The 13,326-nt window shown below is 29.6% G+C and overlaps 1 protein-coding gene across 1 annotated transcript; it reads left to right on the top strand.

Moving 5' to 3' along the window:
- Positions 1-930: 930 nt before the first annotated feature.
- LOC131045086 (uncharacterized) lies at positions 931-1,542 on the top strand. Its single transcript, XM_057978605.2, has one exon. It carries the CDS (start codon positions 931-933, stop codon positions 1,540-1,542), a length of 612 nt encoding a protein of 203 aa, XP_057834588.2.
- Positions 1,543-13,326: the final 11,784 nt, after the last annotated feature.

The raw sequence follows: 13,326 nt of genomic DNA, 5'->3' as shown, positions 1-13,326 counted from the left end.
CGAATGGGAATAACAAGTCATATGGACATAGATGAAAATGAAATGCTCGAAAGGTGTGAGTTTGATCGTAATTACAAATGGGATGAAATTACAGTGCCGAGTGATCTACATGATATGGCATTACAATTCATAGCCATGGCAAAAAATCATTGCCCAAATGAACCTATACCATTTGTTGACAAAGTACCAAAATATACCTTATCAGCAGAACAAAAACAAGCATTGGAAATAATCATGAATCATAGTAACAGGGTTATGAATGGAGCATTATATATGATTATACAGGGAACAACAGGCATAGGGAAATCTTATATGATCAGTTGTATAAGGAATGCACTTCAAGGAGACGCTCCTTATAGGCATCAAATCCTTACACTGGCTCCAACAAGAATAGTTGCATTTAACATAAATGCAACAACAATACACTCAGCACTGGAAATCCCTATTAAAGATATGCACCCATTACAAGGCTAAGCATTGACCGTGCTCCAAGAAGACATGAAATATGTACGATACATTCTCATTGATGAGATGAGCTTCATAGGATGAAAACTACTTCTACGAATAGACATGAGGCTACGTGAAGCTTTCCCAAATAGACAACATTTACCATTTGGAGGGATATCCATAATTTTGATTGGTGACCTTGCACAGTTACCACCTGTAATGGACAAGCCTATCTATGCTTCATGCTCGAGTGCCATAGCACTATGGAACCTATTTACAACAACCGTGACCTTACAAACAGTGTTCCGTCAACATGGTATAGAACCAACACAAGCACGATTTAGACATATCCTTACCAACATACAGAATGCATAACCAGAATAGGATGATTGGCAATTGTTGATGACACACACAAGCAAGAAGCTTACACCCATTCAGAATGAACAATTTAACAAATCAATACACCTATTTGCTACAAACGACATGGTAAGGAGCCATAACAAAAAAATGTTACGAAAATTGAATCGCCCAGTTGCAATTAGCGAAGCTACAAATGTTCGAAGTCGGCCAAATGTTGAATCTGAGGATGAACAACTTGAAAAGCAAGTTCTATTATGTAAAGGCCAACAAATAATGCTAACAACAAATATATGGACCAAAGCAGGGCTCATAAATGGGGCTCTAGGTGAAGTAGTCGACATTGTGTATCAATATGGCTCCAAGCCACTAGATATTTCAGCATATGTAATAACAAGAATTAATAACTATATTGGGCCATCATGGAATCCAACATATCCAAAAGTTGTACCAATAACTCCAATATCATTGGGAAATAGAAAACAAATCCCGCTTAAGATGGCGTGGGCTATAACAGTCCACAAATCCCAAGGCTTAACACTCCAGAAGGCAACGATTGATATAGGAGCTATTGAAAGACAAGGTTTGACATTTACAGCCATGTCCAGAGTTAAAACATTAGACAGTCTTCATATAGAAACTGGATTCTCCTTCGAAAGATACTGTAAAATGCATAACAGTCCATATACAATCATTAGGAAACAAGAAGAAGCAAGACTACAACAACGATCACTGTAAAATAAAATAAAAGTTATATGTTAGAACTATCGAATATTGGATGAATGATTACATATCTCTATATGATATTTGTTCATAATTTGAGACATTTAAATCTTTACAAATTTATTTAGTACGAGAAAAGGTTATTTAAAAACTAATAGATTACTTCATGTCAATTGAATATGAAATGACTAATAGATACAACTTTCACACGCTAATTTTATACTCTCCAACATAATGATTAAAGTATATTTTACAATTGACTAATCATTACCCTTTGTTTTGATGCAAGTAGGAGATCGAACTAAGGATGTTAGTGTCTGTGTCATAAGTACCGATTGGTGCTATACTTTCATCTTAATCTAATCTTTGTCTTCCCCCTTTGTTCTCACAATGCTACAACCATTCTTTATATCGCTGCTATCAATCACAATAGTTGTTATTAATCGCTGTCTTTCTAGTTCTTATATACATGTTATCAATTAAATGATCATAATCGCTGCGTTAACTAAATCTTCTTAGATACGCATCCATCTTTGCAGTCGCTGGCATATACAATGTATCCTTCTTAGTCGTTGCCCCATTCTTATTATAACTTTTATTAACTTCTTTGATGAAGTCATTGTTTACCAACTATATGAGTCGTTTTATTCTCAATATACATACTAAGAACTCACCAAGCATATGAAGTTGGCCATATTGCTATTACTAGAAGATTGTTGCACATATAACCACAATCACTATTAATTCGTTGTGCATTGTTATTCAGTGTTTTATATTGTTTTCTAACGTTTTTGTTCATTACGCATATTAAGTATTTGTTAAATTTGGCTTTTCAAGATTTTCATCCATGATCGCTTGTAATTCAGAATACAAGTTTTGTTTATAATTCATAATGTATAAATTACGTTTATAATTTAAAATGAAATATTATAAACATATAATAATTCATTTATATGCATAACTTTTGTGGATAATAGTCTTATGATCTTCATTTAAGCTTTAATATAAATAGGTACATTTATACGGACCATCACAGATTTAGAGCATTATTGGCATTCTTAGAATAATATTCCATTAAATCATCCCTCATGGAACCATAGCTATCAATAACTAAGATGTAATTAAAATTTCATAACAAAAACTTTATACAAATCATTCAAGTACTTGGGCAACTTTTGACAGGGCCGTGATTTGACTAACACACTTGGAGGATTCAAAATTTTAAAAGAACATTATAAACTTTTGAGTACACCTAGAAAGAAAGACTGTAGGCTACAAATAATGTGATGATATTATGACCTAACAAATGATAAATAAATAGTTTATTAATTACATTTAAATAGTCATATATGTTAAAATTAGTAAATGTAAATAGAAAATTAAAGGAACGTAGCTCTATAATCATGTCAAATGTGATTGATTTGATTGTGTAATTAAGTATTTGATAATTGGATTTGGAATCTTGAAAGTTGGTGTATCTTTTATGTATGTTATAAATTATCAAACCTTACCATGCTCAGTTATGTGTTGGCTTGGCATGATTCTACCCTAGCATGGTTTTTTACACATGAATATTGTGCACCTAGGATGATATTTAATTTTGGACCAATATGATGCTAATGACTATTTTAGGGGCTTGGTTGTGCTACGGTTGAAGTGTTAAAGTTTTATTAGCCTTAGTCATACCCCTTTTTTGTCATTTTCACAAGACTCAAAAGAACAAAAAACATGTGAATCCAAGATGTATTAAGTGTAGTTTTTATTATCAAAAATTGATGTAGACTACTATAGATATGATTCCAAGCTATGATATGTTTTTTTGTAATCTAAATGAATCCCAAGCCAAATTCCAATATCCTAGGGTTTGCCTTTAAATATGGCATCCTAAAAATTAAATGAAAATTAAATTCAAATACTTTGACAAGTAAGCAAATATGAAAGAATCATATTTTGGGAAGGATTTGGCATAGGATGAGAAAAATGTGAGTTCAAATGAAGGTGACATGATCATGTCTATATTTCTATCCATGGGACAAAATGACACATGTGACTTAGTTTAAGGTGGGAAAATTAATAACAATTAGATTGGATCCAAATCACTAGGGCTAAAACATTTGATAATAGTCTTTAAAAGGAACACAAATAGAAATAGACAAGGATCTAATTGTGTACCCATTTTGAGTAAAAAATACATCATTTATATGCTTATTATTACACAAAGGTCACTCTATTCAAATATGCCCAAAAAATAAGGGAAAAAAGGATTGCATATACACTTTTCATGATGACAATTTCAAGGAAATGATTTTAATTTTAAAAAGTAACTAAAAAAAATAGTATACTTATCATTCTAGATTAAGAATAGTTGTAGAGGATAAAAGTACATACTTCAGTCTTTTGTCATCTAGTTTTACACTCACTTTGGTCTTGTTTTTTGATGTGATACTCTAGTGTTCAATTGAACATATTTCTACACGTAACTTGAGAAAACCCTTCTAAAGATACATAAATGATTCATAGTAGATATTAGTATAAAATAATGAGAATGATTGTGGATGCAACTATGTGTTTCTAGTCATCAATATTACATTTTTTGTTCTAGATCAAGTCCACAATTGTAAAGTGATCCAAAATAATGGACAAAGCATTTACTAATTTGAAAGAATTCATATGAGAATCATTGACATTCCTACATTATTGTTGAATCGACATCCAAGATCTATCATAGATTTTTGACTAAATGCTTTTATTACTTTAATTATTTATTTATCATTCCCAACTTCCTTGCAATCAGACAAATTCTAAATATTAATTTCTTTTATTTATTCACACTAAAATAATGTAAGATGGAAAATTTTCTCCTTATAAATTTAAATGATATCTTATTTTCATTTTCAAATATAAAAACCATATTATCATATATACATTTCTATAACTATTAAACCTTACACTCAAAATGTTTCTATTAATGTAAATTTATTATTCATTTATCTTTTTTTTTTTTACATCTCATCATCTAAATGGTGTGTTTTTTACTCGAAATGGGTATGCAATCAAATCCTTGTCTATTCCTATTAAGGACTATTCCTAAACATCAATATTACATTTTTTTGTTCTAGATCAAATCCCCAATTGTAAAGTGATCCAAAATAATGGACAAAACATTTACTAATTTTAAAGAATGCATATAAGCATCATTGCCATTCCCACATTATTACTAAATCAACATCCAAGAGTTGTCATAGGTTTTTGACTAAATGCTTCTATTACTTTATTTATATATCATTCTCAACTTCCTTGCAATTGCAAAAATTCTAAATATTAATTAATTTATTTATTCACCCCAAAGTTATGTCAGATAAAAATAATTTCTCCTCGTATACATTCAAATGACGACTTATCTTCCTTTTCAAATATAAAACCATATTATCATATATACATTTCAATAACTATTATACCTTAAACTCTAAATTTTTTTGATATTGAAAGCAACATAACAAGAGTGTTGTCTCTATAACATTCACAATCCGAAAGCATCCAAAACAACAACAAACCATAAAAATCACAACAATTCAATAACAATAAACATAACCATCCAAATATTTCTATTAATATAAATTTATAATTTATTTATCTTAAAATATTTTTAACTCATCAAATTATAAATACATTATTTTACATTAATCAATACATATTTTCATTGTGCAATTAAAAAAATAAAATTAATGTCCTAGAACATTATGACCACCTTACAAAGATTATCTCTTCATTGAAATCTCCTTATCACAGATGTATACATTTAGCATAATTAGACTTCAAACCATACTTGAAAACTTCAATTTTACAACCTCTACGTATTTGAATGGGACTATCTTTATATTTGGGTATAATGTATTTATTAATTTTTTTGAAAGTCAAATTTTCAATTTTTTAGCGAAGGTCATATTCAATCAATAATCAAACCAAAAAAATACTATTATTTAATACTTTCCTCTAATATTTGGAAGTCAATTATACAATGAGAGAGTAATTTAACATAAGGAAGTCTACAAACTACTATTTGCACGTGTGTCACCACACTTATCTCTTACGGATATGCCCCCACATACACTTAGCGCACAATTATTACATATATTTTGTCACCTCTTTTCTTGAAATTTTCTGAGGTGGGTAACATTTGTTGCCAAGTGGGGGCCTGATGCGCATAGGTTCATTTGTACCATGTAATGAGTTCTATGAATGTAGTCTATTATAATCTTATCAAAATCTTATAATCTTATCAAAAAATTAACTGGAAAATTAACTGGAGAATGTATATGTAATGGTGAAATTTGCATATTCGTATTTTTTTTAATCTAATTTTGAATTTAGTTTAATATATAGACATATTGACAAATCTTGTTATATTGTGTAAATATAAGTTTATTGTCTTATATTATCTACCTATCCAATAGATATATTCTTATATATTTATTCATCATTTTGTATTCATATGATTGCATTTTCGTTTGCAATCACTATGTCCACTAATTTGGTATAATTATGCAAGTATTTCCATATACTTGATATTCACTAGAATCCAACCCTAGGTTCATGCCAATCCCAATAAAAAGATATCTCAAGAAACATCAAATTATCACAATTCCAATATGTCATTTCACACATATGCAAAGTAATCCCATTTGGCCAAAACACCAAATGGATGGATTCAAATCGATCCCACATTGAAATTTACATATATAATGATATCATTCCACACTGGAATATCATCACAAAATCATTAAAATCCAATTTTCATCAATTCACAATTTCAAACCAAAACCCGTCCCACGACCATCCACCATTGATGGACTAAAAAAACTTAAATTTTCAAAGTACTAAAATAAAAAATACTAGAATACCCTTTTGATTCCCATAAACCCAACACCATAAAAACACTCTCAAATCAACATCCATTCATTCTACACAAAATTGGGTAGCATAACATTTTACGAAGTCATGTTTTCAAAATTCTTATATGCAACAATATGTGGGTGGAGTGCTTATCATATATTGATAAAATGTTGGGAATTCTAGAAGCACGTAATATTTTTTCAAAAGAATCAAAATGTGAGATCACTGTGACAATAATTTTATGTTTGTGGTATATCACCAATAAAAATGAAATACAAGTGGATATGGAGAAGATCAAATAAACTCTAGATTGACTTCTTCCAAATATTTTGACATACCTAAAAGGATTCATCAACCTTTGCAATTACTATAGACGATTTATCAAGGGGTTTTATCAAATAGACATGACCTTAACTAATCTAATAAAAAATGAATTATTTGCAAGGAATGAGGTTGCACAAAAACTATTTGAAATTTTGAAAGAAGTCATGAACCCTCATATCCCATGTTAGCTAATCCTAATTGTTTCCTTCCTTTTTCTTTGGAACGTGACGTGTTAGGAGAAGGAAACGAGAAGGAAACAAGGCATGGTGCTTATGCATAACATACACCAATTCCATTTAAGATTAAAAAGTTCACAAAGGTAGAAAAGCAATTCTCCATATATGATAATGAAACAATAGCTATTATACATGCATTAAAACTAAATACATACAATAGTAGGTCAATGGTCAATTTTTATCAAGACCGGTCACATAACTTGAAGTATTTTCTCAATCAAAAGGATCTAAATGAGTGACAATAAACGTGGATAAGAGAAATTCAAGTGTACAAATTTGACATTGAATATGTTAAAGGAAAGATTATTTTTTATGCATTATGTAGAAGATCAAATTTGTATTCAATATTTTGCATCTATATTGATTAGAGGGAACAAATCATAGAAGAATATGACAAGAATGTGTTTATATGATATGTTAGAAGGGCATTTGTTGGATGAAAGGTAAATAATATATTATAAAATCATGTTGATTGGTAATAAAATCATGAATGAAAGAAAATATTTTGAGAGTAGTTCGTGATACTTCCTTAGCTAGTCACCTTAGGTATTTTAATACATAAATAAATCAAGGAAATATTCACATGGAAAGAACTTAATTATGATGTCCTTAGTCATATCGAATAATTTTTTTTTCAAGGAATAAAATAGAGCAAACGTTCCCATTAAAGGTCTCTCGTAACCCTTACCTATTAAGAAACTTAAAAGTGGGAAAGTGTTTTAATGGATTTTATTATTGAACTTCTTAAAATCCAAGGTAATGACTTGATAGATTTTGTTGTAGATAGACTCATGAAGCATGCAAATTTAAATTGCAAGTTGTTGATATGTTCTTTAAGGAGCTATTGAAGCTTCATGAACTACCCACAAGTATCATGAGTGATAGAAATGGTTATTAATCTTATTTCAGAAAGAGATCTGTTTTTTTTTTGTAAGAACTAATATCACAACCAACACTAGCTACAACTCATAAACAAGTGGTCAAGTGGAGATTACAAACAAATGAGTGGAATATTGTTTGAGAAATTATGTTGTTGGTCAACAAAATGCATAGATCAAATGGCTTTAATTGGGGTCAACCATTATAAAAAAATATTTCACATATGAATCAAGATGGTTTTATTCATCTATTTGTATGAATATGAAGCCTAATTTTTTTGGCCTCATTCTATTGAATGGCAAGGTCCTAGGAGCTAGTGATTTGATCAAATAAATACAATACATTCTAAAGTCACCCAACAATAATCTCCAACAAGCTTAGAATCAACAAAGATGTGCATATACTATCATAAAATTGACAAAACATTTGATGTTGGAGGCATTGTGCATGTGATATTGTGACCATACAAGCAATCTTATCTGAAGGTAGGTAGATTTGAAAAACTTAAGCCTCATTTTTATGAGACAAAATTTTTTTAGAAGGATAGGTGAGGTTTTCTAATATGAGTTGGAGATACTAAAGGAAAGTGAGATTCACAATGTATTCCATATGTCTTGTCTCAAAGGAGAACTTGGAAAGTATATTGTACCTTTAGATAAGCTACCTCTAATATATGAAAAAGAAAAGCTAATTTGTATTCCTAAAGTGGTCATGAAGGCGGGGGAGGAGAAGTTGAGAAACAAAAGCACCAAGGAATATTTATTTCAATGGAAATATCTCTATAGAAGATGTAACATGGGAAAGCCCTTAGATATTGGAGCATCTAAATCTGTAATTCTTGAGGATAAGTAATTTTGAGGGAGGCCAACTTGGCATATCCCATTTTTAATTTATTGAAGTATGTAGATATTAGATCTATTTTTTATTCCTTGCATGTTCTACCCCTTTTTTTTCAATGAGTCTTTGTTGATGTTTATTCTTATAAGTTTGTATTATTTGTAAGAATTCCCCTTATAAGTATGTCTTTCCTTCCAACTCTATTTTTCTTTCTCTTTGTTGTACTTTATACTTCTTCATCCAATAATGACTTTCATCCTCCCCACACACTTTCATTTATAATTATCAAACTTTCAAATTTATCCTTATCATGTATTCATTTCTCAACCCCTAATGCCTTGACCTATGGTGTGAGTCTTTTAATGTATTTCAAACTCTTGAACAATGATATTTCTACCTTTGGTTATATACTCCTTCTAACTCACCAGCATGTATCATAATGTCATTATTGGTCAAATTTTGGCACCATAACTTTTATAGGTGAAAGTTTTCCACCCAAGATCATTTTTCAAATTTGAATATATAGAATCACATTATAGTCATTATGTTATTATTTTGGTGGATATAAAAGGGGTGAACACATCCATTTAGGAGGCATCATCTATTACTACCCCTATCTAGAATCTAATTAAGCAATTGTGTTTGAGTGTGGAGATTAGAAGACAAAAAGGCCTTGTATTTCCAAGAGTGATCTTACTAGAGCTCCCATTGGATCTTCTTTGATCATTTATGTCAATTTTATTATGTTGGTTTAATTTGTTATTATTGTGAGTATGAACACAAAATTTTGATGTTATTATAATTGTTAATATTACAAACTATACATATGTAATTCAATCATTACTTTTAATAAGAGAACAAAAAAGAGTTATATTTGTCATTTCTTATTTGTTAATTAGAAAACGATGATAATGCTAATGTGTAAACACCGAATTAAATGTGATTTATTTAAGATCTTATTTAAATATTAGAATATAATATAATTATCCCAAATAATATGTATTTATAAAAAGAGAAAAAATATATCACATAAGTATTTTAACCTAGGATATTACATCATTCCAATTATACACCTCAAAAAGGGTATCACAAAAGATGGTAGTGAATGTCACAATCTAAGAATAAAGATAAATATTTTGTGCTACAATATAATAATCTATATTGTCTACTAGGAATGACAATAGCCATATGCTCTAATAGGATGAGGGCTAGGCATGCCACTATAAAGACTAACATTAAAAGGAATGGCATGAAAAACATTAGAAGAGGGAGGAGTGACAATAAAGGAGAAGGTTGGGTGGGAGGTGGGAATATGCATCATGCAAAGAACTGGTAGTTAATCTTAAAACCATTGCCTTAGAAAATCTCTAAATCAAAGGGGTTATCAATAAATAACTTGTGAAGCTCAAACAGTTGGTAAGGTTGTGCCAATGCTTTAGGTTCTTCCCATGTAAGTCCAAGGTTCAACTCTTGCTAACTGGGTTTACCTAGCGACTAGGTTGTTTGAGCCAGCTCAGTCATCCATCAAGGTGTTATCGCCTTAGCTTGCCCCCTCCATACCCCAACATTCAACAAAAAAGGTAAGATCGGGGCAAGTTGTGATTGGGTCATTGGGTTATCTTATGATAACAAAAAATAAACTTCTGAAGAGCATCAACCAACTATGAAAGAGAAGCAACCCTAGCGACTACAACAATCTATTGAGAAATTAATTATACAATAGAGTAGAATTTTGGAACCTTACCAATTTGGTCCAACTATGTATCAAGATCAAAATCATTACAATTATTATTATATATCATATTAGCAAATGTCTCATGATTAACCAAATTATTGAGACAACGACTTCTTCTCAAACAAGAAAATATCCTCATAATGGTTGAGATGAGAACTTCTCAAATGGGACATAGGATGATGACAAAGATTTGTCATGCACTCAATACATAAAACTCAAAAGTATGACCAAGATAGAATAAGGAAAAGGCTACTTATACAAATCATAGACAATAAACAAATCTCATGTTTGAAAAATAAATTAAAAAATTAGACATAAAACACTAAGGTTAAAACTACTAGGGGTATGATTAGATGTTCAACAATAAAATTTAAAACCCCAATCAAGATAATAACAATGGAACAAAAATCAATGGTGGATGTAATAACTAATCAAATATTAAATAAAGGTGTATAATCAAATTGTTAGGTTTGAAATACTAGTTTGGAATGATAAAACCGAAAGACAAACCCTAAGCATTTGAGAATAATGATACTTAGCTTAAAACTTGATAGAGATATTGTTGTGCTATATGTCAAAAATTTATTCATAAATTTTTTAGAGCCTTATGTGATATCAGATGAACAATTATGAATTTGTAAGCTTCCTATTTGATGTTTTAATTCATTTTCATTACTACAAATATGAACTTCATGACTATAAATTTAAAGTACTAAAATGACCAACACAAGTTTTCTCACTTTAGTCTTTACCACCCATGTCTACAAACAAGTGATGTCAATAGACACCATTTAGGAGCCTATTAAGATAGGAATATTTTCCTTTGGTTAAACCCATGTTATCGAATTACTAATATGAAACAATGATCAAAGACATCAACAAGCATGTAATGATGCCTAAAATATTGATTTAAGTTAACTATGAAATCTTAATGTTCTATATAGTGTGCTCTTTGTATGATAATGAGACTATGTGTTGTCGATCTCTTGATAGATTTGAAATCAATTAGAGTTTTGTCCTTAATTATAACACCCTAACATGCAAATTAACATATTTTGCATTCAAATTGATTCATAATGATTAGTTGAAGGGAGGCCCATTTTTAAATTTGAATTTCAAAAGTTGATGAATCATTTTTGCATTTATATAACTGACATAGAGTAATTTTACACATTTTTTTATATTGAAGAAGTTTACAAATGTGGCTCATACACACAACTAATTAAGAATGATACCAATACTTAACTCCTTATGAGAATTAACGAGACTAATGCATAGCCCTTACAAATGCTAATGAAACTAATGCCCACTCCTTTCGAGGATTAACATTAGATACAAATTAGACATCCATTATAGAAACCGACAATGAAATAGTAAGAACTTAAAATTTGCATGGATATCACATTCACACTAGAAACTAACAATAAAAGATCAAGAGTTACAACTTGAAATTTTATATTACATATCTTTTCAAGATTTAAATTTGACTTTCCATAATAAATCTCAAGATTTTAATCAATTAAATTCAACTCTTAAAAAATTAATTCTACATTTACAACTTTAATTTAAAATAAAAACTAAATCCTAAACATATATACATGTAAAATTATGTAGATTTCAAATTATTACCAAAAAGATGTACCCCTTGTATAGCACAACTACACTCAACTTTAGTTCAATAATAAAAAGATATCATATTATATACAAGTACCATATAGCACAACTAATTTTAAGGGTCAATGCATATTAAATATGTCAAATACTGAGTCCTTCCTCATTTCATATGGTTTTAGTTTTATTATTCAAAAATATAAAACTAGCACATGGACACGTGGCAGCATAGCTCAATTATATGAATAGTTTATATGCACTAAAAAAATTTAATGTAGAAAAAATAATCACTTTGTTCCCATAATTTTAGGAAGAGACTTACGGAATCAATGCTTTCGATATGGCAGTATTAATGTGTTTTTAATTAGAACAAAATAAGTGGAATGAAATTATAAGTAAAGTTTTAAATGAAAATAAAAAAATAAATATAATGAACTTGTTGTATTTTAAAAGTTATAGATTTAATGAGAAGATATGGTGGGGGATAATTATAAGTTTTCTTTTATTTATTTAGGAGATTGAATATAAAAAAATGATTCTTATTTTAAATAATGATATCTTGTTTAGATTGTGGATTATTTTTAAAAAAGGAAGTGAGAAGATGTTATTGCTTTTAAATCAATTAAAAATATTTTTATCAAGAAATTAAATTATCTTTGACAAAATCACTATAATTACAATTACATTTGTAAGATCAGATATCAAACAAGCAAGAATCATCAAAGCATCTATGATCTGAATTATTTTGTCAATTCAGAGGACAATACCCAAAGCATAATTTATGGTATTGTAAACACATAACAAATCATATAAAATTTTATTTCATTGAAAATATTTAAGAACCATACAATTTTTGACAAACTCTGTGAAAGAGAGTTGTGTGCCCTTGAATCTATCCAATTTGGGCAAACTGTGTAAAAGAGAGTTGTATGCCTGGAATCTATCCAATTTGGGCAAACTCTCTAAAAGGGAGTTGTATGCCTGGAATCTATCCAATTTGGGCAAACTCTGTAAAATTTGGGCTAACTCAACAGACGAGATGCATGTCATAGCTTTGCAAATTCGTCCTAAGAGTTGTATGCCTATAACTCTGTAACTCTATAACTCTCAAACTCCTTGCAATTGGATTCGAATTGAGCTTATTTATAAGCTTTCAAAGAAGCTGAACAACCACTACATTTATGTCCTCATCGGAAGTCGAAAAGACAATCCGGTATTGAAAGGTTATTACATTTATATAAAGACAGAAATTGATTAAATATTAAATATTTCATTTTATTGAAT

Source organism: Cryptomeria japonica, chromosome 3 (genome assembly GCF_030272615.1).
Source record: "Cryptomeria japonica chromosome 3, Sugi_1.0, whole genome shotgun sequence".
NCBI classification, from domain to species: Eukaryota; Viridiplantae; Streptophyta; class Pinopsida; order Cupressales; family Cupressaceae; genus Cryptomeria; species Cryptomeria japonica.
Note: the sequence above shows the minus strand (reverse complement) of the source record. Positions and strands in the feature narration are given on the sequence as shown.

Bases quoted from the DNA above. Each gene is read 5' to 3' on its own strand.
- LOC131045086 (XM_057978605.2), top strand. From the start codon at position 931: ATGGTAAGGAGCCATAACAAAAAAATGTTACGAAAATTGAATCGCCCA.